This window comes from Exophiala xenobiotica (assembly GCF_000835505.1).
Source record: "Exophiala xenobiotica strain CBS 118157 unplaced genomic scaffold supercont1.3, whole genome shotgun sequence".
Lineage (NCBI taxonomy): Eukaryota > Fungi > Ascomycota > Eurotiomycetes > Chaetothyriales > Herpotrichiellaceae > Exophiala > Exophiala xenobiotica.
Window position 1 is genome coordinate 3,934,746 of NW_013562492.1, and position 27,565 is coordinate 3,962,310.

General features: G+C 51.9%; 9 protein-coding genes across 10 annotated transcripts; 4 read left to right on the forward strand and 5 right to left on the reverse strand.

Annotated features, from left to right (window-relative positions):
• Window positions 1-290: 290 nt before the first annotated feature.
• Window positions 291-2,681, reverse strand: PV05_05721 (uncharacterized protein; the record flags this gene model as incomplete). The annotated part of the gene is made up of 5 exons (XM_013462255.1): window positions 291-2,106; window positions 2,161-2,295; window positions 2,348-2,488; window positions 2,554-2,590; window positions 2,663-2,681. 5 exons carry the CDS (start codon window positions 2,679-2,681, stop codon window positions 291-293), a joined length of 2,148 nt encoding a protein of 715 aa, XP_013317709.1.
• Window positions 2,682-3,365: 684 nt separating this feature from the next.
• Window positions 3,366-6,095, reverse strand: PV05_05722 (N-acetyl-gamma-glutamyl-phosphate reductase; the record flags this gene model as incomplete). Its single annotated transcript, XM_013462256.1, has 2 exons — window positions 3,366-3,421; window positions 3,473-6,095. 2 exons carry the CDS (start codon window positions 6,093-6,095, stop codon window positions 3,366-3,368), a joined length of 2,679 nt encoding a protein of 892 aa, XP_013317710.1.
• A 1,029-nt stretch (window positions 6,096-7,124) lies between these two features.
• On the reverse strand, window positions 7,125-7,777 carry PV05_05723 (uncharacterized protein; the record flags this gene model as incomplete). Its single annotated transcript, XM_013462257.1, has 3 exons — window positions 7,125-7,144; window positions 7,197-7,428; window positions 7,679-7,777. 3 exons carry the CDS (start codon window positions 7,775-7,777, stop codon window positions 7,125-7,127), a joined length of 351 nt encoding a protein of 116 aa, XP_013317711.1.
• Window positions 7,778-8,799: 1,022 nt separating this feature from the next.
• PV05_05724 lies at window positions 8,800-10,266 on the forward strand. 2 transcript variants are annotated; one of them, XM_013462258.1, is made up of 3 exons: window positions 8,800-9,162; window positions 9,214-9,255; window positions 9,360-10,266. In XM_013462258.1, exons 1-3 carry the CDS (start codon window positions 9,122-9,124, stop codon window positions 9,625-9,627), a joined length of 351 nt encoding a protein of 116 aa, XP_013317712.1. In that variant the 5' UTR covers window positions 8,800-9,121; the 3' UTR covers window positions 9,628-10,266. The 2 variants fall into 2 exon arrangements, with proteins under 2 accessions (XP_013317712.1, XP_013317713.1); XM_013462259.1 differs by having other exon boundaries at window positions 8,800-9,255.
• PV05_05725 (uncharacterized protein) lies at window positions 10,093-12,212 on the reverse strand. The gene is made up of 2 exons (XM_013462260.1): window positions 10,977-12,212; window positions 10,093-10,923 (listed from the first exon to the last, which is right to left on the reverse strand). Exons 1-2 carry the CDS (start codon window positions 11,787-11,789, stop codon window positions 10,360-10,362), a joined length of 1,377 nt encoding a protein of 458 aa, XP_013317714.1. The 5' UTR covers window positions 11,790-12,212; the 3' UTR covers window positions 10,093-10,359.
• A 1,447-nt stretch (window positions 12,213-13,659) lies between these two features.
• PV05_05726 (uncharacterized protein) lies at window positions 13,660-14,715 on the reverse strand. The gene is made up of 2 exons (XM_013462261.1): window positions 14,592-14,715; window positions 13,660-14,459 (listed from the first exon to the last, which is right to left on the reverse strand). Exons 1-2 carry the CDS (start codon window positions 14,640-14,642, stop codon window positions 14,046-14,048), a joined length of 465 nt encoding a protein of 154 aa, XP_013317715.1. The 5' UTR covers window positions 14,643-14,715; the 3' UTR covers window positions 13,660-14,045.
• Window positions 14,716-14,872: 157 nt separating this feature from the next.
• On the forward strand, window positions 14,873-16,934 carry PV05_05727 (uncharacterized protein). The gene has a single exon (XM_013462262.1). It carries the CDS (start codon window positions 15,099-15,101, stop codon window positions 15,954-15,956), a length of 858 nt encoding a protein of 285 aa, XP_013317716.1. The 5' UTR covers window positions 14,873-15,098; the 3' UTR covers window positions 15,957-16,934.
• A 3,494-nt stretch (window positions 16,935-20,428) lies between these two features.
• Window positions 20,429-23,095, forward strand: PV05_05728 (uncharacterized protein). Its single transcript, XM_013462263.1, has 2 exons — window positions 20,429-22,535; window positions 22,589-23,095. Exons 1-2 carry the CDS (start codon window positions 21,375-21,377, stop codon window positions 22,715-22,717), a joined length of 1,290 nt encoding a protein of 429 aa, XP_013317717.1. The 5' UTR covers window positions 20,429-21,374; the 3' UTR covers window positions 22,718-23,095.
• Window positions 23,096-25,244: 2,149 nt separating this feature from the next.
• On the forward strand, window positions 25,245-27,197 carry PV05_05729 (uncharacterized protein; the record flags this gene model as incomplete). The annotated part of the gene is made up of 2 exons (XM_013462264.1): window positions 25,245-25,768; window positions 25,820-27,197. 2 exons carry the CDS (start codon window positions 25,245-25,247, stop codon window positions 27,195-27,197), a joined length of 1,902 nt encoding a protein of 633 aa, XP_013317718.1.
• Between the last annotated feature and the right edge of the window lie 368 nt (window positions 27,198-27,565).

The window sequence follows — 27,565 nt, forward strand, 5'->3', positions numbered from 1 at the left end:
CGTGGTCGCCGTTTGACAAGCAACATCTTGAATCAGATACTTCAATCCGGCTTCTCGCTTGCCGGTCTCAACAGTCGTTTTCGACACTTGTCATTGCTCCGTCCACACCATAACAGCTCACAATTCTGAATACACATCCATTCCCGTTCCAGCCACTCAGCATACGAGGGTAGTCGACGACAGCATTGGAAACACTGGAAACATACCACAAACGACTTCGCTTAGCGAACAACAATCCCTGAACCCTGTCTACCTCGTTCACCCTCCTGATCCCTTTTCGACGGAAATTTTCAGTGATTGACAACTGCAATCTCGATATCTCCGAACGGCTGTGTTTGATGCACTTCCAGCAAGCCTTTCGTGGCCAGTGCAAGAACATGGAGGAGGCCTTGAGCGCCGACAATCTGTGAGTTCTGGATTGGTGGCAGCAACTCATCGAATGTGATCTTGTTGCTTTCGGTCATGCCCTCGTCATCTCCTTGCTGGTCATCTGCATTCTCGGCAATCCTCGTTTGGACAAAGTTGAGGAAATTGTTCGCTTCATTCTCCAGGGCCGAAGCCACCCATTGACTTTGTGCTGCTGTTTGGGTGTCAACATTAGCAGCAGGGCCGTACAGCTCAAAGTCTGGATTGGCATCGAGGCCGAGTTGAGCATCCAGGTCTGCGAATTCATCTTCGTTGCTGGTGAGGTGCGAAGGCTCGTGACTGCCAATCCTGGACAAAGAAAGACCTCTTCCGAGCAAAGGACTTGCAGACGTGAACCGAGATCCGCGTCTTCCAAGAGCCGAAGGTGGACCAAGTTCCATACCACCGGGAAGCCCTGCAACACTGGAACTCAATCTCGCTATCGGTCCACTGCCCAAGGGTTGAGCTGAACTATGACGAGATGCGGAGATATTCCAAGGCATGCCAGAAGAATTGTCTGCGAGTGATGGAGGCGCATGGCGACCGACTTCGCTTTCAAGGTTGAGGTCGTCGCCCTGAAGCATTAATCCATCGTCATTACCAAACATGGAGGTCTCGCCTTCTTGTCCACGAGCGACGCCTTCGTCAGATTCGTCAGATGCTGTCCTAGCCCTGACTCGTCTTGCTTCTTCATCTTCCTCCCCGTCCGCTGGTGAGCTGCTGCGAGTTCGCTTGGTACCGGTAGACAGGCCTCTCAATAGATCCCAGAGTGAGTGACCACTGAACATGGCAAGCGGGTGTGGGGTTCTGTCTTCGCCAAAATTGGCGGCAACATTCCCGATTCCCTGACGCAGAACCCAGAACTCGGCATTTTTCTTTGATTCGAAGTGGGAAGCGTGGCTCTGCTTAGCTTTGAGAGCTACAGCCATGTTGACAAGATAGTTCTGGTTCCATTCGGTCAGGTCTCTGTTGCTCAATTCGGTCCTCTGATCCGGCTGAAGAGCTTTTGCTTGCCGGCCTCGTCGCTGCGGAGCCTCGATTATCTCTGAACGGTCCTCGGACGGTCGAGCGGAGGAGGTAGCTCGTTCAGACTGACGCACTTCAGTACCTGCAGGCTGTGGCGTGACAGGCGCTTCGGATGTAGGCAGTGGTGGCTCATCTTCACCAAACGGTATAATATCATCGTCAAAGGGCATATTCTGCTGGATCTGCTCATCCTCAGCGGCAATGCCAGCTTCCGGCGCCCCTGCGCCCGTCACATCCTCTCCAGAGACGTCTTGTAGACCTTGGTCTGCAACATTGGCGCCGTGTAAGTCAGCGGACAGGGCTGGATGAAGAAAGCCATCATCACCAAGGTCGAAGACAGGCTCATCAAGAACAAGAGGCTCCTCTCCAAAGATCGAAGAATGCTGTCCTGCTTTGCTTCCACTCTGGACAGCCGAGCTTGTCGCAGCTGGTTCTCCTTCAAATCCGCCCAGTCCTCCAGGTGTACTGTAAGAAGGTATGTCCAGACCAGCTTCTTGCTCCGGTTCTTCCTCTTCACCGATTTGAAGACTCGACTGGCTTGAAGGCAGACTGCGTGGAGAGTAGGCGCTGGACACCGTCGAGTCGTCCGAAGGGAAGCCGAAGGCGGCCAAATCAAAATTGAGATGGACTTCTGGGAAGAAGAACGGGTCCTCCTGGATGTTAAGCTGTTCGGGTCTGATACGGTTGTCAGACGCTCTTCGCATTTTCGTTCGTCTGGCATCTGCTCACCTCGCCTTGCTTACCTCGGGATCGACTTCTATCTCTTTGAACACTTGTTCTGTACCTCTCATCTTGTCCCTCAGACTTGTGATGTCGGTTAGGAAATATCCACATTGTTGCGAGAACACGCGTGTCACACCAAAACTGGAACTCCAGGTCAGCAAGATCAGACATTCATCGTCCGAGAATTGCATACAGCAGACTGCCCTGCAGCCGCAGCGCCATTGGCAGTTCGGGCTCAGTGATAGTCTGGCACGCCTTTGGAAGGTCGACGTCAAGGATCGCACGACGCGATACTTTCTTCAGGTTGGATTTTGAACCGAGGGTTGCGACGAGCCTGGAGAGCAGAGTATCAGTTTCAGAGACAGGATATTTGCTGATGGGTTAAGAATTGTGACTTACCAGATGGTCGCGACGCCATACTGTCGGTTCGTTAGAACTAGTAAGGTGATGATCAGCATTCAATCGACTTCAATTGGCTCTTCTCGCAAGCTAGAAGTGGAAGACATACTCTCGTGACTGTAGAACATCCTGGCTCAAGCTGTGTCACGACCGGGCGCTGAAGATATGGAGGGTTAAGTATGCCTGCCGCGATATGGTAGAGTGCGAGTCAATCAAGGCGGGCAGCTGGCGATCAGACGCCAACTCGAGAATGAAGTAGAGCGCTGGAGTGAGCCCAAGCAAAAGGTGAGGTTAGGCAATACCGACTGGATAATGGAGCAAGGGCGTGGCATAAACTCGCCTCAGCGTACGTTCACCTGGACCTTGAGAGCACAGACGAACACCTGCATGGTATGGGTAAACTGAAATCGCTATCATTATTTCTTTTCTGTCCATCATCGCAGGCACCACGAGCCTCCCTAAATCATCTCTCTTGAACGGTCCACTTCCCAACTCCAATCCTGGTACTGTATGTTCAAGGCACTTCTATCCCATCAAATGAAGGCTTTCTAAGATGCCGATGGAGGTCTTCGTCAGTCAAATCCCTTCAGAACTGTCGCCATGTAATATCCTATAAACAATGTAGAGCAGATAGCGAACAGGTCTTCGCTCTTGATATTAGGATCGAAATCTTGATGTTCAGATCCAGAATCGAGAAGTTGGCTTGCGCGCTTTCCGCGAGTGGATCGTGCTTGGAGAGCTCAGAGATTTCACATTTGTCAGGAGCTCGCAGCAATCACCTAGAAAACCATATCGCCATCGTGCATCCTTTTCTATTCGAGCGGGATACCTTCGTATTCTCCATAACCCAAAGCCAAATTCATATTTTCTGTTCAAGATCTGTCAGCCTCATTCTGCGAAGTGATGTCACTGGACTTACGAAGACATTGCGTCGCAGCACCCTTTAGCAGGTTGTCGATAGTGACGCAAATAACCACTCTTTTCCCGCTCGAATGAACGGCAAACCCACCAACCTCGATACCATGACGGTTTGCAATATTCTTGACCGAGGGAGCTTCACCAATGATCTTCAGCAGCTTCTCTCCAGCATACCGATCTTGGTAGAGGTTTCGGATATCACGCGACTTCATCTCTTCCTTCAGTGGAATGTTAATCGTATGGTGAATGCCCTGGAACCAAACAGCGACGTGAGGGATGAAACCCACTGGAGTTCCAAGCTGCGTCGAGATCTCACGTTCATGAATGTGATCCGTCAAACTGTAGGCGATAATGTTGTCTGTCAAGTTCTGAACGTCGTTCTTTGGGCTAGGTTTGGTGCCAGCGCCAGAATAGCCAGAAACACCAAATACCGTCGGCTGAGCGCCCAGATACGGAACGAGGGGAGCGATGCCAATCTGGGCAGCTGTCGCATAGCATCCGGGATTGGAGATCCTCGTAGCTTTGGCAATAGCGGAACGGTCGACCAACTCAGGCAGACCGTATGTCCAAGAAGGATCAAATCGGTAATCGGCGCTCAGATCGACAATGACACTGTTCTTACCAACTCGGTCAATGGCATCGACAAATGGCTTACAGACGCCGTTGGGAAGGGCCATGACCCAGCAATCGACAGCACCATCTTCTTCCATCTTTTGAACATCTTCCACACTCAGATTCTCGTAGATGATTTCACGTTTGTCATATCCGCTGAGCTTTTGTCCCGCAAGCTCTCGTGATGAGACATGGCGCAGGTCCATGTTAGGATGACGATTGAGAAGCTCGACGAGAGCTTTTCCAGTGTATCCTCGGGCTCCAATGAGAGCGACTCTGGACGGCTTCGGGTTGGAGCTGTTCTTGGAGCCGAGAGGTGGATTGGGATTTGTGGTGGTAGCATAGGTGCGAACGGAAAGTGCAGGCTTTGTCACGTATCTAGCCTGCCGAGCTGAGCGCAAAGGATTTGCTTGTGTTGAGAATGCTCTCTTCTGCGTCAGGCCCGCTGATTGAGCAGCGTTGCTTGCCATCTGAGATGCGGCTCTGGCAGCACGCTGAAGCTTGGATTCAAGGTTGATGTCACCAAACATTTGTCGACCATGCTTGGTAAATTCGACCATCAAGTCCCTTACTTCATCGCTTGTTTCGAGTCCGTACCAGAAGAGCACTTCACCATCTTTGGAGAGGCTGCCATCGGCCTTGTCGAAGAACCAGGTCAGGTTCTCGTCGTCTTCCTTGACCGTCCACATCAACTTAGGATAGTCTTTCTTGATAGCAGCAAAGATGTTGTCAGCGACGTTGGTCAGCCAGCCATTCTTGGTGATGGTCAAAGTAGCTAGATGAGCCAAAGTGGTCTCTCCGCTTGGCGGCAACACAATCCCGAAAGCCTCCATGGGCTCATCGAAATACGCTTTGAATTCGCGGTTTTTCAAGCCTTTGACATATCGATCGACAACAGCCTTAGCGTCGAGCCCAGCGCGATCTCGGATGAGAACCTCCTTGAGCTTCTCAAGGTCCCCAAATTGATCAATGGAAGTGTTGACGTGGACTTTGTTTCCGCGGCGGATCAGAGTACCTGCACCCGAGTCGGTGAAGAGCTCCTTCTGTAGGTCGGCAGGATGTATGATGGCGACGCTGGAGGTTCGAGGCAAATCCATCAAGAGCTCTCTCATCTCCTTGATCTTCAATCTCGTGCCATGTCGAACCCACCACTGCGTCATAAGGTGGTCATATTCCTCGTCGAGGTTGATAGCAGAGATCTTCTCCTTGGTATCTCCATTGAACAATCCACCTTTCTCAGATAGGTAGACAATTTTCAATGGCTGCAGTGCTCTGGCCAGTTCACCAGCCGCAACATCAGCATTGACGTTCAAGACCTGTCCTTCTTTTGACTCGGCCATTGACGTCAAGATTGGAAGACATCCTGCCTGAATGGCTGCTTCGATAGGTTTCTTGTCAACATGGTTGATCTTGCCTACGAGGTTGTATTTCTCCTTGTCCAGGTAGTCCGCTGTAAACACCCCGGATGTGATTGGTCTTGCACGTACACCCAGTCGCTCAAGCTCTTCAACCAAGCGCAAGTTCTCTTCCAAGAACAGCGCACGTGCTATGCCCAAGGTCTTTGGATCTGTAACACGTATGCCGTCTTCGAACTGTGGCTCAACCCCGGAATCCTCCAAAATCTTGTTCAGCTGTGGTCCTGCACCATGGACGACAACCGGATAGAGACCGACATGGTTTAGAAACGCGAGGGCGGACGACAGGGTCTGAAGGTGCTCGGTCAAGATAGCTCCGCCCACCTTGATTACGGCGAATTGCTGGGAAGAAACCGAGGCGAAGTGTGACAAGTATTGCTGCACCTCTCTCTTTGAACCAATATTACTGAGCAACTGTACAACAGTGGATCTTGTGGAGGGATTGGCCGCCGAGGGCGAGGAGTATGTTCGTCGAGAAGTGACCGGACATGCGACTAGAGCAGAGCGAGAGGATCGCGGGAGACGGATAGCTCGAGAACGAGAAGAAGCTGCCGCTCGACTGACTGCTCGCGCAGCAGCTGCACCTATTGCCGACATTGTTTCTTAGGTCATGCGGCAGCTGTAAAACCACTGAAGATGAGTCGAAGGTCCGCGCCGGGGGGGATCTCGAGATCGAGCAGCAGGTTCGGCGGTCAACGCGATAATGAGAGGAGATTGAAGCAGGAAACAAGCAGGAAGATGTGGACCACCAATCTATCCTCAGGACGCCAAAGCACTTTAGCAACGAGACAGGAAAAAATCGCAAATGGTGCCCTGATAACAATTTTTTTCATGCAGCATGCACAGGAGAACAAATATTTGCGGGGTGTTGAATCTGAGTCGCCAGCCAACCCCAAAGTGCTTTCTCCGACAGTGGCGTGCCGAGCGCCATCTATCAAGTAGAGCGCCGACCTTCGGCTGCTTGGAAAAAATTTGAAAATTCTCTTACACGACCTTATCTATGCAGCAGTGATCTGACAGACCTGCAGCATGACCGAATAGTGTCGCGCGGAGAGTCGAGCATCGATTTTCGGCCAGTCTATCTCGCTGCTCACCGTTGTTGGCCGATGCAATACCAATGCGATCATTATCTTCCCATCGCATGTCATTCAAGCAGTACTACGTCACAGGCACAGCGACAAAATCAGTGCAGTGAAAAACCTCCTGAGCCCAGCTAAGCACATTGGAGGTAAACATCTTCCTTCTCGGATTGGTAGATACCCGGCTCCAGGAGGTCCGTTGATATGGCCGTCAGGGAGACCCCTCGAAGACGCCGTTGGGAAAATGCAATTGGAAAAAAGCTCATGGTATTATTGTAACAAGTAGCCCTGTGATGCCTTCACCTGTAGACGCCTCGAGTACCGTGCAAGTGCTCATCGTCGCGGCCCCAGATCTCCTCCAAAAAGTCCAAGGGAGGTTTATTGGGTTTCGTAACTCCTCTGAAGGATTCTGTTGCGTCCAGGAAAGCATCGAGCTCCTCAACTCAGTTCACGTTGTACAATCGCTAGCCCAAAAAGGTCAAGACTGGTTTCTGGTCTCGTAAGGAAGTTTTGTTGGTCGGTCATTGCAGTTATAGCCGATCGACGCTTAGTGTCTGGTAGCAACGACTGGTGCCAGGATCAGTAAATGGTTTTGAAGCCGAAGATCAGATCAACATACCAGCTGGGACAATGATGACGATGAGCAAAACAATAATACCAACAATCAAGCACATGCGCATCTTCATATCCTTCCACCACATTTGTTTCCGGACACGGTTGGCCCCTCTTCTGAAGCCTTGCGCAGAAACAGCAAGATTATCGGTCTTGTCTTGTAGAGAGTCTAGTCGCTCGCCTCTTTGTGACACTTTGTTGATGTTTTCACGCATGACACCGACGGTGTCATCGATTTGCTGTAGAATCACTTGTTAGCATGAGTGCCATTAGGTACAAAACGACACTCTAGGCGCAATTGTGCAGTAGGCCCTCCGATGGGTGAGATAGGTCTGGCGTTTGCTGCGAGGTAGTCGTTGCGAGAGCTTCTGCGATGCGCAGGTTGACCTCTGGAGAAGAGACTCAACCTGCGACACTTCAGGCAGCAGATTCCCGTCACCAATAGCACCCGCAGCGCGCCCAATTCAGGAAACGTTGGAGACCACATACCGCTTGCAAGGCAGCTGTTCTCTGATTTCCAGCAGGTTGTGCACCTTCTTGTCCCCCAGTGGGAATGTAAGGGTCGTAGGGTTGCTCTCGTTCGGCCATGGTTGGTAGCGGAGGAGATTATGAGAGTGTAAGGTGATGGGAAAGGGGTCAGTCCTTGTTGGCTGGCTCGATTATCGTGGAGTGAAGAGGTTTGCGACGATGATCAGTGCTGTTCGAGATGAGCGAGCACGAAATGGTAAGACGGTGAGTTGTTCGAGAGTGAGGATGGGAATGAAGGATGAATTGAATGGAGGTTGGCAAGAAAGCTGACGCTGGGCTGGGTAATCTGGCGCTTTGGCTGCGACGCCAAACCCAGGCAGGGGACCGAATCTTGAGACACCCGCGATTCCAGATGGGCTTTGGCCACCGCGGCCACCACTCAAGCCACGAGACCTGACCTCCTCGTAAGCCCTGCACCCTGATCAACACCACGTGATTTTCGACTTTCTTCACTCCAGTGACTCCCGCAAACTGTCTTTGCTTTTCCGTTATGTTTCAGGACGATTGGGCAAATTCGAAAGTCACCCAGCTCACATCCAAGTTGTCATGGCCGCGAAATATCGTTTTGTTACCCGCAACATCATGTCATCAGAGTCAACCGACATTCCCGGTGGCTGACATGGAAATCTGGCACGTTGATCTGGTGAAGCGAGGCAGTGCTCTGGGCAACTGACGAACGCAGAGGCCATGGCCATCCACTCTTCTCTGCAAGAAATGCGCCGCCTAAGTCCCAGCCCGATCTGCTTAGCAAAGTGCTTGCATTAATAGCTCACTGATCTCTATTATCATTCCACCACGCATCCTTCGGCCGATCCATCCAGGGCTTTGCATCCCCTTGCACTTGAGGCATATTGATATCACCTACATAGTACTGACTACCAGACCATACAGCAGTCGTTTTACTCCGGACAGCGATAGTCTTCATGTTGCCAACAATGTAGTGCAAACCCCTTTTACAACACCCAGTCTGTTTAGTAGGATACCCGAGTCACGCTCCTTCAAAGGTCCAGTAATCTTGGGCCCCTCGTATAATCGTGCATGTTTTTCTGGCGCACGAAATGAACCTGAATCCGCTTCCAAGGCATCTCCCAGCGATCCAGGTACCTAGTCACTCGTACCTTGTTGGATCCTAGTTGTAGATCGCGCATCGTGGCTGTCCGCCAATCAAAACCCTGCCAAGTCCGCATCTCCGTCTAGATGTCGTGCATCATCGAAGTCAACCGCAAGCCCTCAACATGTAAGGTACCTAGGCATCTCCTCAATGTTGATCTCTTCACGCGGACCGACGAACATCAAACACCCATTTCTCTTGCATTCCACCTGCTCCTCCACCTGATTTCTGCCATCTTCATCCCGTGGCATTGATGTGAGCAAAGCCGCAGCGATCAGTCTCAACCCTCAAAAATGGCCTCGCGTGGCGGCATGTACGCCAAAATGGCTGCAGTGTAAAGACATCCCCGTTCAGCATCGCACTCCCTAGCTGACCGTCGCTCCAGCTTCATCACCTGCTGCATAGGCGGCCCTGCGCTGATGTACTAGTAAGTCCAACCGTGCTAGCACAACCTTGCTCCTCTCAGGCCCGTCATTCAGAAAGTCTCCATGTCAGGAATTCAGTAGACTAACCCTAGCCTCTCTGGTATAGTGTTACCCCTTCGGAAGGCGAAGTCTTCAAACGCTTCAACCCCGATCTTCAGAAGCGCAACCTCGAGCTCCGCGACCAGCGAACAAAGGACTACGAGGTCTTCCTCTCCCAGTTGAAGGAGTACAGTAAATCCGACAAGCCCATATGGGAAGCTGCGGCAGATGCTCAACGCCAAGCGAAGGAACAATTACTTCAGAAAGAAGCAGAAGACAGAGCACTGCAGCAGAAGATGAGAGACGAGATGAGGGCACAAGCCCATGGCAGATAGCGGCAATATCTCTTTCAGACATGTACATGTGGTTGGAGCATCCGACGACATGAGCAGTTCGCTGGTCGAGATTGGCTCACATGAAAAGGAGATGAAGAGAGCCAAAAGGTAAAAGGCGATGCCAGCACCTGGATTCGGACCAGAGTCTCCCCTGGCCGACATCCTCAAGGTACATACTCCTACCAGTCACCCAGCCGCGGATACGACCTCATGCAAGGCTGAAGGGTTTTCAGAGGACGAGTGGGACCCTCATCGGCGGTCGTGCTATCGCTGCACCATACCTCCTTTTCCGCGTTCGATCTTGGGGAGCTTGCCGAATACATATACGAGCAAGACTATATCTCAAGCAAGGAACTTGTGAAGATTCCTTGCGTTTATTGAACTTCCAGATCGCGTATATGGAGTCGGTAGGGAGTGTACCAACAGAATCAATAGAGTCCGGATCTGGGTATCATGGTCATTGTTATTTGCCAATCGTGGCGGTTGCTGAGCAAACCCAGTTCAGCACATCTAGCTATTCTGACACAGGAACTTCCAGTCCAATTCATGTCGCCGTTGAGGCCCCAGACTCTGAAGGTCGACATCATCAAGTGCACTCTCTATGAACGCCATCGCTTCGATGCAGCACCGATCCCATTTTACAAGCAAGAACGCCGTTCTGATGTTGCTCAACCCTCGATGGCACCTCGTCGCCTGTTCTCTTAAAACCCATCAATGCAGTTGAATGCCGGTCTAAACCACCATCCACCAAGCGCCCCCCATGATGACCAAGCAAATCAATACAGTCACGATCGCAGCGCCTGCTTTATCGGCGGTGGTGACCGCTTCCTTGTGCAGATCTCCTGGACCGATGTCACTTGTTGTTCCAGCGCTAGGATCGCCTTTGCTGGTGCCCCCGGTTACCTCTGTGACTGGTCCAGGAGCCACAGTGATCAGATTCGATTGTATAACCTCCAATGCCGACATTTGTTCGCCGACTCCGGTACTTCCATCGAAGGACCCAAAGTTCCATCGCAACCCGCATGATGTGCCTTTATCGCCTCCAGTGCAGACTGACGCCGCAGCTTGGGCGGACGTTTCTAGGATCGGCTTCAATTGAGCATAAGTGAAGGGTGCCCTAACAATTGTTGCAGCTATCCATCGGGCAAGATATGCTTTGAACGAGCGCTGATCAATGTTGCAGGTCTGCACCTCTTCACAAGCTTGTTCGACAATGATATTGTTCTTGAGGAAGATAGTGTTGATACCGCTAATAATGCCATTGATTCGTTCTTCCCAGATCTGGCTGCCATTCGTCTGTAATGAACATTAGTCACCTCAGCACTTCAACGGCCGGCTACCAGACTTACAAAATTGTACATGTTTGCAGCTCCAACCAAGAATGTACCAGCGTTATACGTCCACTGGAGATGATCAAGGGCAGTGCAATTGAGCGTGTCGTCACTCCCATCATAGAAGAAGTACTGGTCGTTTCGGAGACCGATTGCACTACACCAGTCCCACATTCTGTCCGCCCAGTCGGCATAGGTCTGGTTGCCGGTGTAGACCGCCAGTCGAGAACCCATATTGAAGAAGCAGCCGTTCGAGATGGTGTTTTTGTAGTTGTATCCACCATTGAAGGAGAAGATTTGCCACTTCAGACCACCTCCGCAGGAAGTGGTATCCCAACGAGCCGCTTGAGTGTTGAAGACTGCTTGGGCCAAAGCAAGCCACTGTGGTTGATCTTCGGGAGGATTGGGGTAGTTGTTCTCCGCTGCAGAGAGAGCTGCCATTCCCCAGAATGCTTGATCATCGTTTCCTTCCGTTTTGGTCTGGTTCGGAGGCATGAAATCGTTGCCGGGACCGACTTGATGAAGTAGAGCCTGCGTGGTGATTGCGTTGTAAGTATCATCGCCCGTAAAGTACCAATAGTCTATCAGCGCTCCGAACATTGCTCCTGCTTCCCACCAGTAATATGGTGCTGGAAGATTTCCTGGGACATCTCCAGGTCTGTAGCCTGTGTAGTACGAGACCATTTCGTCTGCAACGATTTTGGCTGCTGACTTGATCGAATCTGTGCTTTGTACGTCGAGGCTGATTGCTTGGACATATTGTACGCCGAGCAGGAGCGATAAGGTTATTGATCCGATCGATCTTCGTATCGAGGGCTTCATTGCGTGCATGGGTGGATGAATTTATGAGATGAGGAGGCCTTGGGCCAGCCCTTGAATTCCTTCTCTCTGTCTATTACACAAGTCCTTCTGTTCTATAATGCTGTGTTGGTCGCCCTGGTTGATGCTCGTTGATAGGCTTTGTTTGATGGGGTCGTGGGGGCGATCGCTTAGGTTATCGTAGATCCGGTTTGTGGAGAGATGGCGGCGGGAGATGATGTAGTGGCGTAGGAATAGAGAGTGTCGTGGACTTGGGATTGAGCGAAGGACTGATGCAACGAATGACTGTAGCTACCGAATTGATTGAGGTGAAGTTCTGAAGAGAGGACAAACAAAGAAGCCAGACGGAGGGACACATGGACTGGTCTTGTCTTTGAATGCAGAAGTGGAATGTCGCTCGGCATGACCAGGGCTAACGTATCGCATCTGGCCAACGGATCTGGGCGGGAAAAAGGGCAACCAACAGCCCAAGACGCCCCAAGACTTGGTCTTGGTGACGACAGATGTCTCCTTGCCGAGCCTGCGCACCTGCAGCACCATACACTTTTACAAGCCTTGCTAGCGGGCCACCATCACCACGTGTGTCCGTTCCAAGTTATTGCTCTGAATTGTTGGTGATTTCTTATCAGCAGAGCTGCTATGGGATTCAACTGCTAGACACCTCGTTACCACCAACTCGACATAGTCTCGGAGCCAATGTGGTCGTGGTGATATGTTACACCTTCTGTCTTGCCTCCGTACGCCTCTCCCGCACAGAGCCTTATGCGCCCAGCCTTGCGCCCAGACGGTTCTCCGTGCAACCAGCTCCAACTCCGCGTCATCACTCCACTATCACCATCAGTCAAGAGCTTCACAAGATACTTGGCCCGAGGCGGGAAACAGTAGTGACAGTCAAGAGGTTCCGGTGCGCCTTCTTGTTTGATTGCGATCTTACAGCTACCTCCTGACTCGACCCCTTGCGTTATGCTGTGTATCCATCTAGCTGTTTCAGTGTCAGGAAAGTCTCACAAAAATAATAGGTCTGAAATTGTAATTCCCCTTCCGATCTTGGCCACCTGTGCTGATGAGCACACGAGAAGCGGTTGACTGCGGACTATTGAGTAATATTGTGACACGGTGGATATTCCTCTTGGTGTATCTGCACCGCCTCGCTTGGCACCAAGGTGTCTATTTGTTTCAAATCAGCGAAAACTAGGTATACAAGTCTCACGGTGACACTTTTCTTCGAATACAAGTCGACCTCTGCACTGTCCCCTACAAAAATCGTGGTTGATAACATCGACGTCCCCATCCTTCCAGAATAACAAACTGGCTGATAGGAGTTTGCGACGAGTCAGCCACGAACAGAGCATATCTTAACAGAGCATATCTTAACAGAGCATATCCTTACAGAGCATATCTGAATGGGCGGAGAATGTCGTCCTCGTCGATACTGCCACACCTCCCACAGGAAGTCATCCTTTCCCTCCCACGTTACTGATATTGGTAGTTTCATCGAGCAAAAGATGCAAAAACTTATTCCACCCTCCCAGGTTTCGAACGTTGATTGTTTCCAAGTGGTTCATCTGGGTTACGGTTAACGGATGGGAAGTTAAACTCTGCCACTCTTTCGAGGGTTGGGTTTTTTTGTGCTGTTTCTCTACGAGTACAACCCTTCTCCCAAAGCGCCCATTAACTATGAAACCACCAACACCATTGATGGCCAAGAAGCGGATGGCTTTGTCCAGATTGTTGGGAGAAAATTGAGGGCTTTGATATATGTGTGTTAGACCCACCGGGTGCGGCAGCGACGAGGCCTTTGATTCAATATGCCTCTGGAGGGCTCAAGAGGTGAGATGTTCACGAGGGCCTCCTCGCTGTTCGAGACCACGAAACAACGTTAGGGATAAGTGCGTGATCGTCACTTCTGGAGAGCAGTGCTTCTCTCTAGAGTCCCCGGCCAGTCTGTTTACCTGGAAGAGCATTCCATGGAAGGCTCCTCGGTCATCACGTCATCCTGAGAGACGATTGCCATTCAATAGATTCAGACGCGCTGGGATACAATCTGTTCCTGTGCCAGGCACAGTATTCGCAGCCCTTATTTTGTCGAAAGACTCCTGTAGATTGGCTGTGGAAGCGACATGAAACCACTCCTCTCCCGATCTGCATAACCAGCTTCGAGTATTCTCGTCCCTATCCGTCGTCTGCTCGTATAGCATCCCAGCAACTCGCTTCGCTCGCCCATGCTTCTCTACAGCCATCACAACTGAACCGTACTGTTCGTGTTGCCTACTTCCCCTCGGCCTTCAACAACTTCAAAATCTCGCTCTCCTTGTCGCCAATCACAGCCTGACCTCTCGTCCAGTCCACCAAGACCGGCCGTGTGAACGAGTTTCCATCCTCCTTGACCTTCCTCAACGCATCGCTCTGACTGGCAGCGCCCTTGACAAGCTCTCCTGCGACCCCGCCACCGAGGTACTCGAAGATGCTGTTGAGCTGGTCTGGCGTGGGCGGCGCCTCGGTGACTTCCAACTCGAAAGGATCTCGTGTGACGGTGTTGTTCTGCGCTGAATGGTCCGTCGCTTGGTCTTCCGTCGCAGTCTGCGCCGCCTGTGCGGAGGCTTGTTTGAGGAGATTCTGCACGCGGACCGATGCGGAAATGGAAGGTTTGTGGAAGAGGGTGAGTACGTCGAGGGTCTTGGACTGCTCGATCACTCCAGTCAGTCACTGTTCGAGCGAGACAAAAGACGCACCACACCACACCACACTGCGAGAGAGCCACGGGAGGGCGGTGTCCCACGGAGGCAGCTTGATCTGATTGTACTTTGCACTTACCATGCGAAACATATTGGATACCCAGCCTTTACTAGGCTTTGGCTGCCACATACGGATGAGATGAAGGAGGCTCAAGGTAATGTCGATCTTTTAGTCCTTGATACCGACTTTGGGTCTATCAGGAGTCAGCCAGGAGTAAATGGCAGCTCCGCGACCTGCAGCTCCAACTGGGTCTCTCTGAACGACGTCATCCGACGACCTCCGCTACGCCTAAACCACCAAATATGCAAGTCTTCTCCGCCTTTTCAGGTCTCTACTGCATAGTTCTTTTTCAGATGCTACGCTGATACAGTCACTCGACGATGCGTGGTCACAGTATATCAGAAGCGCTGGTGACATGACACTATCGATCCCTTGTTATTTCGGTTATATATTTTCTGCATTTCCTCAGTGTCATTAAACATCCATCTTTCGCATCTACCACATCGAAATTGTTCCGGCCAAACATATTTCCAGCCCACCAAATCTCTGTGTCAGCATGTCAGTCCACTCGTGCCTAACCGAACAATGACCTCAAACAAACCAGCCAGGAGATCAATTGGCCTCCTCGATCTCCCGCCCGAAGTTCGCCATCAGATATACAGACATCTATTCTGTAACCGAGCATGGCCTATCCCATTGGGATCCGGAACCTTGGCGCCCTTGCAGTTACAGGAAAAGAACGACCTGCTAGAGCCAACCTTCCATACGGCGCTTTTTCGTGTGTGCAAGGCCATATCAACCGATGCACTCCGCTTCGCATATGGCGCAAACAGCTTTCAGCTTCCCGCCGATCTGACCAGCTTCTGCCATCTTGGCTTGACAGCGCTGGCGTCGATTCGAACGCTGACCGTCTACAACAACTGCTGGCTAGTCGGTAGAGAATCGAGCACCGTCTGGGAGATCCTTAATTATAAATGCTCCGCTCTAGAGCTGCTCGTTGTCCAGCCCTCAACGCACCTGCTGTGGCAAGCCATCCCACACATGAAGGAGTATGTCGCTTCCTTTGACAATGCTCACGATCCATCATCAAGACCGAAACTGGTCTTTGACCTATACATCTTCGACCGGCATTTCTCATTCGATCTTCCAGAACGCGAGTATCGCAGAGCTCTGCAGGAATTGAAAGGTGTTTCTGGAAGCAACAGTACTAGGCAGGGATTCATGACGGTCGGCCAGATGGTCTCACTTTTGCCAAAGCACGTAAAACGGATCGACTTTGTGCTAGACGTCAGTGCAGGAGGCATCCGTGCCCTGGAAGAGGTCCTGCAAGGATCATCTGATCTTCCGCTTGTGAAAGTGAAGTTGCCTTCTCCTGGTAACAGCTATCGATTGGGTTCTCGGGCTCGGGTTTGTTATGTTTGGGACGAAAACAGGAAGAAGTAGTTAACGAGAAACTTTGTGCAGGGAGCTTTTTGCAGCAGCCGACCGCACTGTTGGGAACGACTCTTAGGAATGACAAGCAATGGCAGGAGACGAAATGACATCGTTGCAGTGGGATCTCTGTTTGCGTGTAATCAGCAAGGCATGAGGTGATGAACTTTGATCGAAACCTTTATTGTCCTCGTTGCGGATGTGGTCGACAAGGCTGAGCCATTAGTGCTCGTCGACCGCATCCGCAATGAGGGATACAGGTCTAAAATGTCAGACTCCCGAGATGAAATTCGACCTAGGCCCCGCGGAACTTGAAAGTAATGGTGGAAGTTGGGCCGCCAGGAATCAAAAAGGCCTTCGTCACAAAGATCCGTTCCAAGTAGCCATGTCGAGCAGATCGATTATGCTTGAGTCGACGTCTGGCAAGTGGATTTACAGGCCGAAATTGCAGCATCCTTGCCATGGATGCATGAAAAGATTGACCTCATCCGGATGGCGAAGCCCCGAGACACCGGCCAACGGCAGACACCACACCTCTCGCGGAAGCCCTGCAACAACAGGAAGAAGCGTCAAACACCATAAGGCTGAAAAAGGTATTTCACGCAGGCGCTCGATGTGGCTGTCGCGTTGACGCAGCCGGCAATTCCCCAGCCGCAAAATGGTTCCCGTGGTGGCGTTATGCCAGAAAGGGGTCAGTGCCATTCAATGGCGGTAAGCAGAATGAGCCTCGACCGTGCATGGGGTTCTTGCTGGCCCCTGGGGGTCAGTGACGGGACAGCCACCTCTAGGCCCCTGTTTGTTGAAAACAATGGTACTGTATCTGAGTGGTGCCGATGTTTTGCACTCGACTGACTTCAGTGACCATGTCAACAGCAATGTTGACCTATCTACTTATTCAAAAGTGTCAATTCCTTGAACAGTTGATCCTTATTGGACTGTTTCGTCGAAGAGCCTTGGGGAGGTTTCTGAGTCACCGGTCCGGGTTGGTCAGAGTCCGACCGACTGGAAACTTGCACCCATGCTTCGGGATCGTGACAGCCACCGGTCCGCCTAGAATTGCAAGAGGCTGACTCTTGGCGGGGCTGCCTATGTGTAACCTGCCTGCTGAAAACAGCTCTCTGGCTGGAGACGATCTGCAATTCGTACTGAAAAAACTCCGTCCGATGCAGGTCTCCGAAACATTGCTGTTGAGTGGTGTTATCAATAACCTTTCTGGAGGGACGTATAGAGAGCCGAGATTGCACGCCAACCCGGAAAAGGATGAATGTTCAGAGACAGTAAAATCCGACTATTGTGCCGATCCAGTTGAGCCTCAGAAACATCATCCAATAGTGGTCATGGAACAAGCATCCAATCTCTGCTGACGGGATTCGAGACTGCAATACTCCGTAATGATGTCGAGGATACCAACCTGCAGTCAAAGGCAACAAGAAGTCAATATTGAGACCAACCGTATCGACGACTTTGCTCTTCGTGTTTCGAGGTGAGTCTGGTCTGTAGCACACGCTTTAATTTCCGGGATAGCAATGAATACGGGGTCTAGCCTCGTGCAGAAGACAGGATCACCCTCGCCTGTATAGTGAACAGTTGAGTTGGTGGCTTTCAATACAGCTGCCATGCTTCACAACGTCGCGAGAAAAGGCCCGGTCCACCTAGACCTACCAGGAGTACCGGCAATGGTGCACTTTGACTTTCAGCCCGACCGACCCCGGCAAGCGGATGGCCCCATCAACAAGCCGCAGACGCGATCTGCAGGGGCAGCTTGGGTGATACTCGTTCCAGGATAGCGGTTCGGTTACGGGGCGTGGCTATTGGTTTCCAAAACCTGTCAACCCTTTCGTGCGTTTTTACAGAGCCCATCGGTGCCGCGTGACAAGGCCTGGGGTGAAATTGCGTCCAGTAAGCAGTTTGACGTAAAGTGCTTACAGAGGTGCATGGACCAGCGAATCGCATGGATCAGCTGGCCACGAGACTCCCAGATGATCGAGACACCTTGAAGTCCTTGTAACGCCTACCAAAAAGAGTCAAGCAGACAATTTAAACGCACCACTGTGAGTGAGAGAACTCTGGGCGGAGGTATTGCTGCTGACTCTAGCCCGGTCAGCAGTAAGTTGTATTCTGGAATTGTAGGAAGGGATAGAATAGTCAATGCAAACATGGTTCGTGGTCGACACTGAACATTTGCCGCATCCCACCTCCTTCCCCTCGCGTGGTAGCCATGGTCGCCGTAGGAGATCGATCTCGTGATGTGTGGCGGTTATAGCAGAAAAAGAGGCTGGCTGAACGCCCAGGAGTAGCAGAGGCCTAGGTCTGGTGGAGTCTGATTGGAGACGATTGATCAACCGGCGGCAGGTTCCAGCCGGGATCAGTTGAACAGGGCACGAAAGGGACAAGCAAACGCCCAAGAAGTGTGGAGGTGGTCGTGGTGATCGGACACATCTCAGGAGGCGTCGGGCAAATGACGGTGGCAGCCACATGGCTCTGGAGATTGGGCTTGATCCGCCAAAAAGTCTCACCTCGTTAAAGCCGACACCGTCGAATGAAACCCGCCGAAAATGAGCGAGAGGAGACGTTAACCAAGGTTCACCAAGGCAGTGGAGTTTGTGAAGAAGGCCAGAACGAAAGAGGTAAACAGTTTGGCGCGAGATGCACCAAAAATCAGAACAAGAGGACGCACTGACCTCAGAGTCCGTGCACTTGTTTGGCGAAGCTCAAGGCTTGTCCCGCTTTTCGTGCTTTTCGTGATGTCTTCTCTTGGGGACTCAGGACCTGCCTTATGGGACCAAGTCCCGTAGACGATAACGGGGCAGAAATACCTGGGTTCGTATCGATCTTGAAGCAATTTGTAGCGAACATGGAAGGCCGAGTCTAAAGGGTTTGGCAGTATGACAAGCTGAAACCGACAGTATTGTGTCGCATGACGGGTCTAACACTCATGGTAGAGAAGGAAAGGCCAGGACTGTACAATTCATTATCGCTTTTCCACAGCACGGGTATGATATCCTGGCACGATCATTGAGGCAGAAGATGGGACTTCGGATCGTGGCAAGAAATGACAGATGAACAAGGCCATGAGCACGGTTTCGAGGGAGGATCCACGGCGTTGGTAGGCGACGATCTCCTTGAAATCAAAATTGTGTCAACCCACGCTGTGTGTACTTTGTGAGACTCGAGAACCGTTTCTACTGATGCAGAGCCGTGAGAGCCCTCAGCCCAGGCGCCGGGGCCCGCAACAGGCTTGAATTATAGTTGTTGACCAAGGATGAAGAGCGGAGAGGATCGGACCAAGCTGAATGGGATCAGTGTTCTTGGGCCTCGCGTAGCTAACAATATTCAATCTTGGTGTCTGCAAGCATCAGCAAAGTCTCCACTTAGGTGCTTGTAGCTGCAGGTCACTCACGCCGTCTTTGGATCTCAAGCTACATTCGGAGTACCACAGTACATCATGGAGATTTAGTATGTGAAGGTGAGGTACCCCCGTAGAGCATAGAGACGAGAAATTGGATGGTGGCCATGATCGCGACTTCGACTAGGACCAGGATCTTTTCGGACGGTCATGCTCGTACCGTGGGACCGGGGGGCCGCTTAGGAGTAGATATTCATGGCCAGGTGGACACCTGGTTATGGGTAGCATGGGGATGTAGCACGGACGAACCGAAGGTTTGTGTGTATTATTCTGAAGGATGAATCTCTGGGAGGGTGCAGATGGTAGCTGAGAGAGATAGATGCATTGTCTGGATGAAGGCGCAAGAGCAGGAGCAAGAACAATGCGGCGCGCACTGTTGTCTCTGCCTGCGCGCTGCAAACTGCGCCCTCTTTCCCTCAATGAAAAAAGGGTCATCTCTTAACTACATAGGTGCTGTACCCGTACACTACAATTCTATAGTACAAGTACAACCACCACCACCTTCTTCAGTCTCTTGCACACCTCGATTTTTGATGACATGTATCATGCTCAAACCTGAACCACCTAACTACAGCGTCGCCGCTCGCGCACCTCCTCTCACCCATCCATCGATTAATCCGGCCACTACTTCGTCTAGTCCCTCGTCGCTTGCCCCCTCCAAACGAAACCTACGCTCCGACCAGACCTGACATGTCCCAGACGGACAAGTCGTGCCGGGAACCTCATCAACCCACGAATCCCAGCGCTTGCGTGACCGGTTTTCTCACTGGGCACTCCACTTATCCGTGTTTCCTTCGACTTTCATCACAAATGGTCGTGTCTACTTCCAGCATGGTCTGGCACTCAGTATCCAATTTCTCGCGATCCCTTTCTGGGACCAAAGTTTTGAGCTGCAGCGCTCGGTCCAGACTGCGTTGTTCGACGAGCAACTGAGACCACTTCTGGGACTGGGACCCATGTCAAAAGGAAAAAGCACATCTGCTGGAGTTTCCACTGCTGGCAGGGTCCCCCTGGCCTGTCTAGTTTTTTCCGTGTCGCCGCCCACCATCTTTACCTTTCTTCCCAATGCACCCAAGAACTAGTCTCATGCTCCTCCTCGCATTCCTATCGCGTCCACCCTGGCCAACTAGCCATTCAGCTTGCCGCCATCCCCATCACATCCTAGCACCTCCTGTCTCCGCCGTCCCTTTTCGACAAGCTCTCCTCTTTTTAGGCGACGCAGAAGACAGAACCCATCCAGCCAGCCGACCGCCAGCTGCCCGCTAAGAACGCCATGTGCTGCCCCGACCAAAAGGATCGCATGTCTTCCAACCTTTGAAAGCGTCTTGGGACTGCTCTTTTTCACAGCCTGATCATCAACTCCCTCCTGATTCTCCCATCGCCCTCGAGTCGCGCATGGGGCAGGAAGCATATTAACAAGACGACTTCGCCCCTGCATCTCACCTCAACCCAATCTCTGAAAGACCGATTGCTAGCTGCCGAATCTCACATCGTGCCGATCTCTTTCCCATACTGTACGGCCGCACGGTGTACACCAAGACGAGTTCGGCTTTCCAAGCCCCACGGCCACTGAGAGCAAGCCGCCAAAGCCAGCCGCCCAGGCCAGAAAACCCGATCTTCACTCATCGTCGCTCCACCATAGACACCTCCCTGTCAGTCAACCTGTACATATAACATTTCGCGACAATTGTTCTCAGAGCACCGCTTGTCACCACTGAAGCAGCGTTTATCTTTCCTTGCGATCGGTACGCCCACCATAAGATACTTCTCCGACATACTACCCTGATAAGGAGGCTTCTCAATACACAACTCAACATCAACGAACTCGACAGAGTTCGCTGTGTCCGCGACATTGCCAGAAAAGAGCGCGACAAGAAAACCTTGCGCTCCGCGATCGCCGAGTGTCTCAACAGCTGTTCGACCAAGGACTTTCAGCTTGAACTTTTGACTCCAACTTCAAAGAGCGACTCCGCGCCAAACCCTCTATAACAGCCAGGCTGGCGTCCGTCGCAATTCCCCTGCCAATGGGGACATCCTTCGATGCACTCAGTGCACCTTCAAGCCTCACGCAGCGCAGACAGGCGGCCTCGAATCTTCCCGCGTTTGAGCTGCCACCTCCAACCGCGTTACATTTCGCTCCGTTGACATCTCAGAAATTTCCTCCTCTTTCGGGCATCCATACCTCTCACGCCGGCCCAGCACCTGTCAGTGTAGGACAACTCCTGACACCACCGTCGAATTCGGCCTCAGAAGCAAGCGCAAGCTCATCTGCCATCCCAAGCGGCACAACCCCCAATGGTGCGGCGGTTCCTGTACTCCCATATACACCGAGCTTTTTCCACAACACTGGTACCACCCCGACTGGATATCATACCGGCTACACTCCGCAGCCATGGCAGCACGGAAATTCTCTCATTTCTGCGCGATCAATGTTTTCTCCCCTACCTGGCCAGTCGTTGAGACCGAGCTCGAATTCGCCCGCTCCAGGAGAAGGCTCAGCACTCCCTCCTCCGCCTTACGATCCCCACGGACATTACGGAGGACCTCTATCTCTGTCCTCTCCCTCCAATAACAGCAATCCGGGTCCTCCTCAGCACCTAATGTCGTCGCTGCAAAATGGCTCTCGCCCTTCGAGCCAGCAGTCTCCTATAACCCCTAATGATAGCAAGCCGGCACTATTCAGCAGCATGACCAGTGCCGGCCAGCATCCGTCGGCCTATGCATATGCAGCTCCCACACCTGTGTCTCATGGTCCTCATCAGCCCCTGTCCGCGCCGCGGATTTCTCCCACCCTTCATCAGGGACCACTTCCTCCCCACTCGCAACCCCCATTTATGAGGCCACCTCCCCCTTCATATTCTCTCCCGGGTATGCCTGGTCCAATTATGTCCAATGTCCATAGCCCTGGGACCCAAATGGCCATGGTGGGCAGCATGCAAGCCAACCTGTTACCCATGGCGTTCAATAGCGGCTATGCTGCCAACCCGCATGGGATGTACGGTCACCCACGGACAAATACACCACAGCAGTCCCCCGCGCATGATCGACCGTTCAAATGTGACCAGTGCCCTCAGAGCTTCAACCGTAACCATGACTTGAAGCGGCACAAGAGGATCCATCTTGCCGTGAAGCCATTCCCCTGCAATCACTGCGACAAGAGCTTCTCGCGCAAAGACGCACTCAAAGTGAGCTAGCTCCGACTCTTTTCACATGCACAAGGCTGACCAGTGTTTCACAGAGACATATTCTCGTTAAGGGCTGCGGCAGTGGTTCTTCAGCCGACGCGGGGAGTAAAGAGGAGGGAGCGAAATCGGAATCTGGAAGCGACGGTATGCATGGAAGCCCGACAGCGGCAACAGCAGTTTAATGGACGGGGGCCTAAGGCCCCTACTGCCCCTCTAATTCTCACTGAGTGACTCACTCAGTGACTGTACAATATTTGCATGAGCCGAACTGTGCAGAAGGTCGGTTCGCCGGTGGTTCCTGCCTGGTTCTTATGATGTGATGGATAGCAGACACCAGGGATCGTTCGGAGTCTTGATTGATGGATTTCCTTTTTCCTGAGTCGTTATTATACCCAGAGATTCATGGATGGTTTGCAGACTATCTGCGGCAGGGCGCTTGGATGCGCAACGGCAGACTCAGTGGCCGAGTATGAGCGGACTTACAGATATTTCTAACGGCACCTAAACAGAGGTTAATGACGGAAGGCATTTCTGCTTGAACAGGCATTGGTTTTTGTGCGACGCAGGCTGCAGGTTTAAAGGACCCCCAGTCCGGTTCAGCCCCCGTTATTGGTTCCAAATGCCCATGACCGCCGTTCTGGGAAGACCCCCTTCAGCATGCAGATAAAAGTGACAGGAAAGTTGATCTGTTGATGTCGTCAAGATCCCTGTAGCCATGCGCATGTGGCTTGGATGGCTTGCAAGATCGTGCAGCCTCACCCCGGAAGGCGCCGACAGATCGAGGGGCCTTGCAGATCACAGCTGGAAATGGAAAGAGAAATGCGTCCATCACGTGCATATCACTCACGTGTAAAGCGGGCCTGGTTGAGCCACCATCTTCCCCTTGGCAGGCTTTGATTGCAGTGATTATCCGCACAATCCACATCCGACGTTTACCTAGTACGAGTACTTGCGCCCTATGTAACGTTACTTCCAGTACATTTTTGCTACGCCAAACCAACAAATTCGAGAGTTGCTTGCTAGCGCGATCGCGTCGATCCATACTGGAGCTTCAGGAGTTCGGGGATGTGGTTTGGCGGAAGCCGTTAAATATCTACCAGAGTCAAGACCATCTAACCATCCACAGGGTATGACGGCTAAGAAACGAGTAAATCTCCTCATTAGCAAGCAACCAACTAACAATCATCAGTTCCTTAGCATGGAAAAGATATGATGCTCCAAGGCATCAAGTTCACCAATATCCATTAACGAAAATCAAAGATTCTGTGTTTACTTCCCATAAATGTGACCAGCGACTACAGCCATGTGAGCGGACATATCAAGCAACCGGGAGGTTTCAGCAATGCCTACCTAGGTATGCTTTCTGACCAGAACAGAATCGTGTCCGCTCGTGAGCCTGTGCAGCGATTACAGCACTTGCTGCATCCACGGCCTCGTGTTTGTCGACGTAGTGTTTACTGAGGATCCCGATGACGCCATTGATTCACAATTTATACGAGCATGGTTTTGCTGAGTGCCTCCCTCAATCTCCCCAGCTGTCCATGCGAGGTAGTCCTTAGCCAGGTAGGTTATGTCATGATTGCATGTCCCACCAGTATTTCAGGACCATCTTGGCATTGCAGCTGTCAAACTCCAATACCTCTGCAATTACTTGTACGTTCTCGTGCAGGGAAGGAGTATGGACGAGCACATGGAAGGACTCAGAGTTCGGTCTGCCTGGTTATGTTGACCTTAGGCCTTCGGCCGTATGGCGCTCCCCTACTACCCCAATCAGTCGCACAGTACCGATCTGGAGGTAAGCCACAGCGTCTCTGCGTGGCGTCTCATTAGATCGATCGACCACTCCATGTCGAAGACCCACAATGGGCCGTGGAGATCGGCATCTTCAGATCTGTCTCTGTTGTCATCCTTTCGACAGATCGGAAGACTTCCTTTCTACGGCAGGATGCCTGCATGCCACGTTTTTCAATTTACAAGCCACCAAACTATCCTGTCCGCCAATCATTACGCCTGTAAGTGTTACGAGTAGACCTGCGTGTTCAGGTTCACGGACCCAACTGTCGGTGCTGTACGAGCCACTTCCCAGATCGCCCGTGCAACTCTTTTCCAGGATCTTGGTGATCTCATTCCGGGATCTTCAAACTCAATATCCCTGATCCGTTGACCTCATCGAAGGATGTCTTGGGTTGTAACAGGCCAGGCAGATACTGTGATTGGCCAAGGTCGTGCTGCATGCAGAAGTAACCGACAGGATCCTTCCCTCGCCTTCCACTAGGGCGGTACCTGACACTGTCGTCGCAAGGTTGGATCGAATAGGTCTTTCCGAACAGTCTCTTGCTTTCTGCACGAGCTTAATGTACTCATCCCAATGACCTGTGGGCAAATGCCGTCGATTCCCTCGTTGCCTCTGACGGTCCCATAAGTACTGTCAGACGTGTCTAGTCCATCTCTTGCGTCCTGCTTTAATTTCATTGATTGTTGCTTTTGTCTCAAGTTAAAGACAGGTTTGGCTCTTGATAATACAGTGTTGATTCGGACCACGAACCAACATATTAGGGGCTTTGACTTTTGGTCCTGATTATAACGCCAGCAAACTCATCTCGTCGCACCGCACCCACGGTCCGCTGTGTGGAAATCGTTGCATGAGTGGGCAGGCTGACTTGGATTTGTGAATCTGGCCCCTTTATCACGGTCATTCAACTCGTGGCAATGACCTCCCAGAGGATCCTGATATACTTGCTCCGGCGGGACTTGCGGCTCTCCGATCATCCAATCTTTCACGAACTACACAAGCTATCACAGCAGCCACAAAAGCCTTTCACGCATGTGCTGCCACTATATGTCTTTGCTGCTCAACAAGTTGAAGTCTCTGGGTTTCTCTGTGATTCGGAGGCCAAGTCGCCTTTTCCAGAAGCCCGCTCAGAAGTGGGCAAATTCTGGAGATGCGGTCCTCATCGAGCCAAGTTTCTCGCAGAAGCTGTCTGGGATCTCAAGACTGAACTTGAGAAATTGGGTAGTGGACTTCACATTCGGGTAGGTATGCTAGGGCAAGTTGTCAAGGATATTCTCGAGCAAGTCAAGCAAGAGAGCGAAGAAATCTCGGTGGCGGCGATCTGGATGACGGAGGAGGAAGGTGTAGAGGAGAAGAGGGAGGAAAGAAATGTCCGCAAAGAGGCCGAGAAGGCTGGCGTCGACTTCAAGCTGTGGCTGGACGAGAAATACTTCATTGATGAGTACGAATGGGCCCGGAGAGACTTTGACCACCTATATTGACCTCTCTGCAGTCGCGACTTGCCCTTTGATAAGCCAACAGACCTCCCAGACGTCTTCACAAGCTATCGAAAATCAGTAGAGCCCCTGCGAGATGCACCAAGAAAGACCGTGCCTCGGCCATCATCATTACCATCCATGCCGCCATCCGTACCTTCACAGCCTTTGCCATTCTCAACACCCGACACGTACGAGGGACTCGAGTCCGCTTTGATGAAACCACTCTTGGAAAAACCGCCACTCGCCAATCCTACTTCATTCCCATCCCATGTGGAGTCGGCACATCCATTCCATGGTGGCTGTACTGCAGGCTTGAAACGGATCCAGTCGCTGATCGGCTCCGGGGCGATGACAAACTACAAGAACACTCGGAATGGTCTGCTGGGAACCGACTTTTCAACCAAACTCTCCGCTTGGTTGGCGCTTGGTTGCATCACCGCCCGGCAAGTCCACGCGCAGTTGGTGGACTTTGAGGATGGTCGGGACAGCCAGTACAAGGCGACTGAAGGGTATGGCAAGGGAGAGAACAAAGGTACCGCGGCAGTCCGATTCGAGCTGCTATGGCGAGACTATATGCGGTTATGTACGCGGAAATTTGGCCCACGGCTGTTCCGGCTGGAAGGCTTTAGGAACGATTGTTCATATCCCTGGAAAACCCCTGGAACCAAGTCTGGCGGTCCAGAGGTCGACTCGATGATTGAGCGTTTCCTCCGCGGTACCACGGGAACGAGCTTGATCGATGCAAGCCAGCGAGAACTGTTCCTCACGGGATACACGAGCAACCGCGCACGACAGAACGTGGCTAGCTTCCTGGCCAAGCATCTGGGTATCAATTGGAAATTGGGCGCCGAATGGTACGAGTGTATGCTCACGGATTATGATGTTAGTTCGAATTGGGGTAATTGGCAATATGTCGCTGGCGTGGGCAATGATCCAAGAGGCGAGGCGCGGGTGTTCAATCCAGTCAAGCAGGCTTGTGATTATGATCCGCAAGGCGAGTATTGTAAGGCTTGGGTGGAGGAACTGCGTGCGCTCGAAGAGCCCCAGGAGATTTTCCAGCCGTGGAAAGTCAGTACGGAGAAGAGAAGGAAACTCGAGCTTGAAGGGCTGGATATGGTTGAGCGGCCGTTGAAGAAGATTGATTTCATAGTCGGTGGACGGGGAAGGAGTGGTCACGTTGGTGGTGGTAGATACGGAGGCAGTAGTCGACCGAAAGCTAACGGTGGAGGTGCAGGGGGTAAAGGACGTGGTGGTGGCAATTTCAGTGCGAGAGGATGCTTCCGAGGACGAGGGAGGAACAATGGAGCAGGTAGAGGCAATGGTCAATATGGCCGACAAGGGATGATGGATAAGGCTGGAGGAGATGATATTGGGATCGAGACGCATGGATAGGGATTTTGGCGAGATTGTGCTTACAGAGCTGTCTAGGGGCAAGTTATCATTCTTTTACGGTTCGGGACAAAGCGGTTATACAGGCGTCGAACAGCTATCAATCTGCACTTTTGATAAAAATGTCCTGTTGGGACGTATCCATGCCTCAGGCAAGGCTGGGCAGCCTACGAATAACCATATCGACATGTGCAAGTGTGCTTGAAGGCGAAACTACCGGTCTGGACGGGAACATCTGTATATTGAACTGCAAAGCCGGCATCCATTTTCATTCCCACTCTGGATAACGGCTGTGCGTCTGCCGTGTATCACTTCCCTTTCGCCTGTTACGGCGATGGAGTAATTATCTATCCGCAGAGTTGTCGGATGGT

Excerpts from the sequence above, each read along its gene's own strand:
- PV05_05724 (XM_013462258.1), top strand. The coding sequence starts at position 9,122 with ATGGCCTCGCGTGGCGGCATGTACGCCAAAATGGCTGCAGT. Across the intron at positions 9,163-9,213 it reads TACGCCAAAATGGCTGCAGT|CTTCATCACCTGCTGCATAG; the intron begins GTAAAGACATCC and ends CCGTCGCTCCAG. Across the intron at positions 9,256-9,359 it reads GGCCCTGCGCTGATGTACTA|TGTTACCCCTTCGGAAGGCG; the intron begins GTAAGTCCAACC and ends TCTCTGGTATAG.
- PV05_05726 (XM_013462261.1), bottom strand. The coding sequence starts at position 14,642 with ATGTGGCAGCCAAAGCCTAGTAAAGGCTGGGTATCCAATATGTTTCGC. Across the intron at positions 14,460-14,591 it reads TATCCAATATGTTTCGCATG|TCCAAGACCCTCGACGTACT; the intron begins GTAAGTGCAAAG and ends GTGATCGAGCAG.
- PV05_05725 (XM_013462260.1), bottom strand. The coding sequence starts at position 11,789 with ATGCACGCAATGAAGCCCTCGATACGAAGATCGATCGGATCAATAACC. Across the intron at positions 10,924-10,976 it reads CTGCAAACATGTACAATTTT|ACGAATGGCAGCCAGATCTG; the intron begins GTAAGTCTGGTA and ends TGTTCATTACAG.
- PV05_05727 (XM_013462262.1), top strand. The coding sequence starts at position 15,099 with ATGACCTCAAACAAACCAGCCAGGAGATCAATTGGCCTCCTCGATCTC.
- PV05_05728 (XM_013462263.1), top strand. The coding sequence starts at position 21,375 with ATGGGGACATCCTTCGATGCACTCAGTGCACCTTCAAGCCTCACGCAG. Across the intron at positions 22,536-22,588 it reads CGCGCAAAGACGCACTCAAA|AGACATATTCTCGTTAAGGG; the intron begins GTGAGCTAGCTC and ends AGTGTTTCACAG.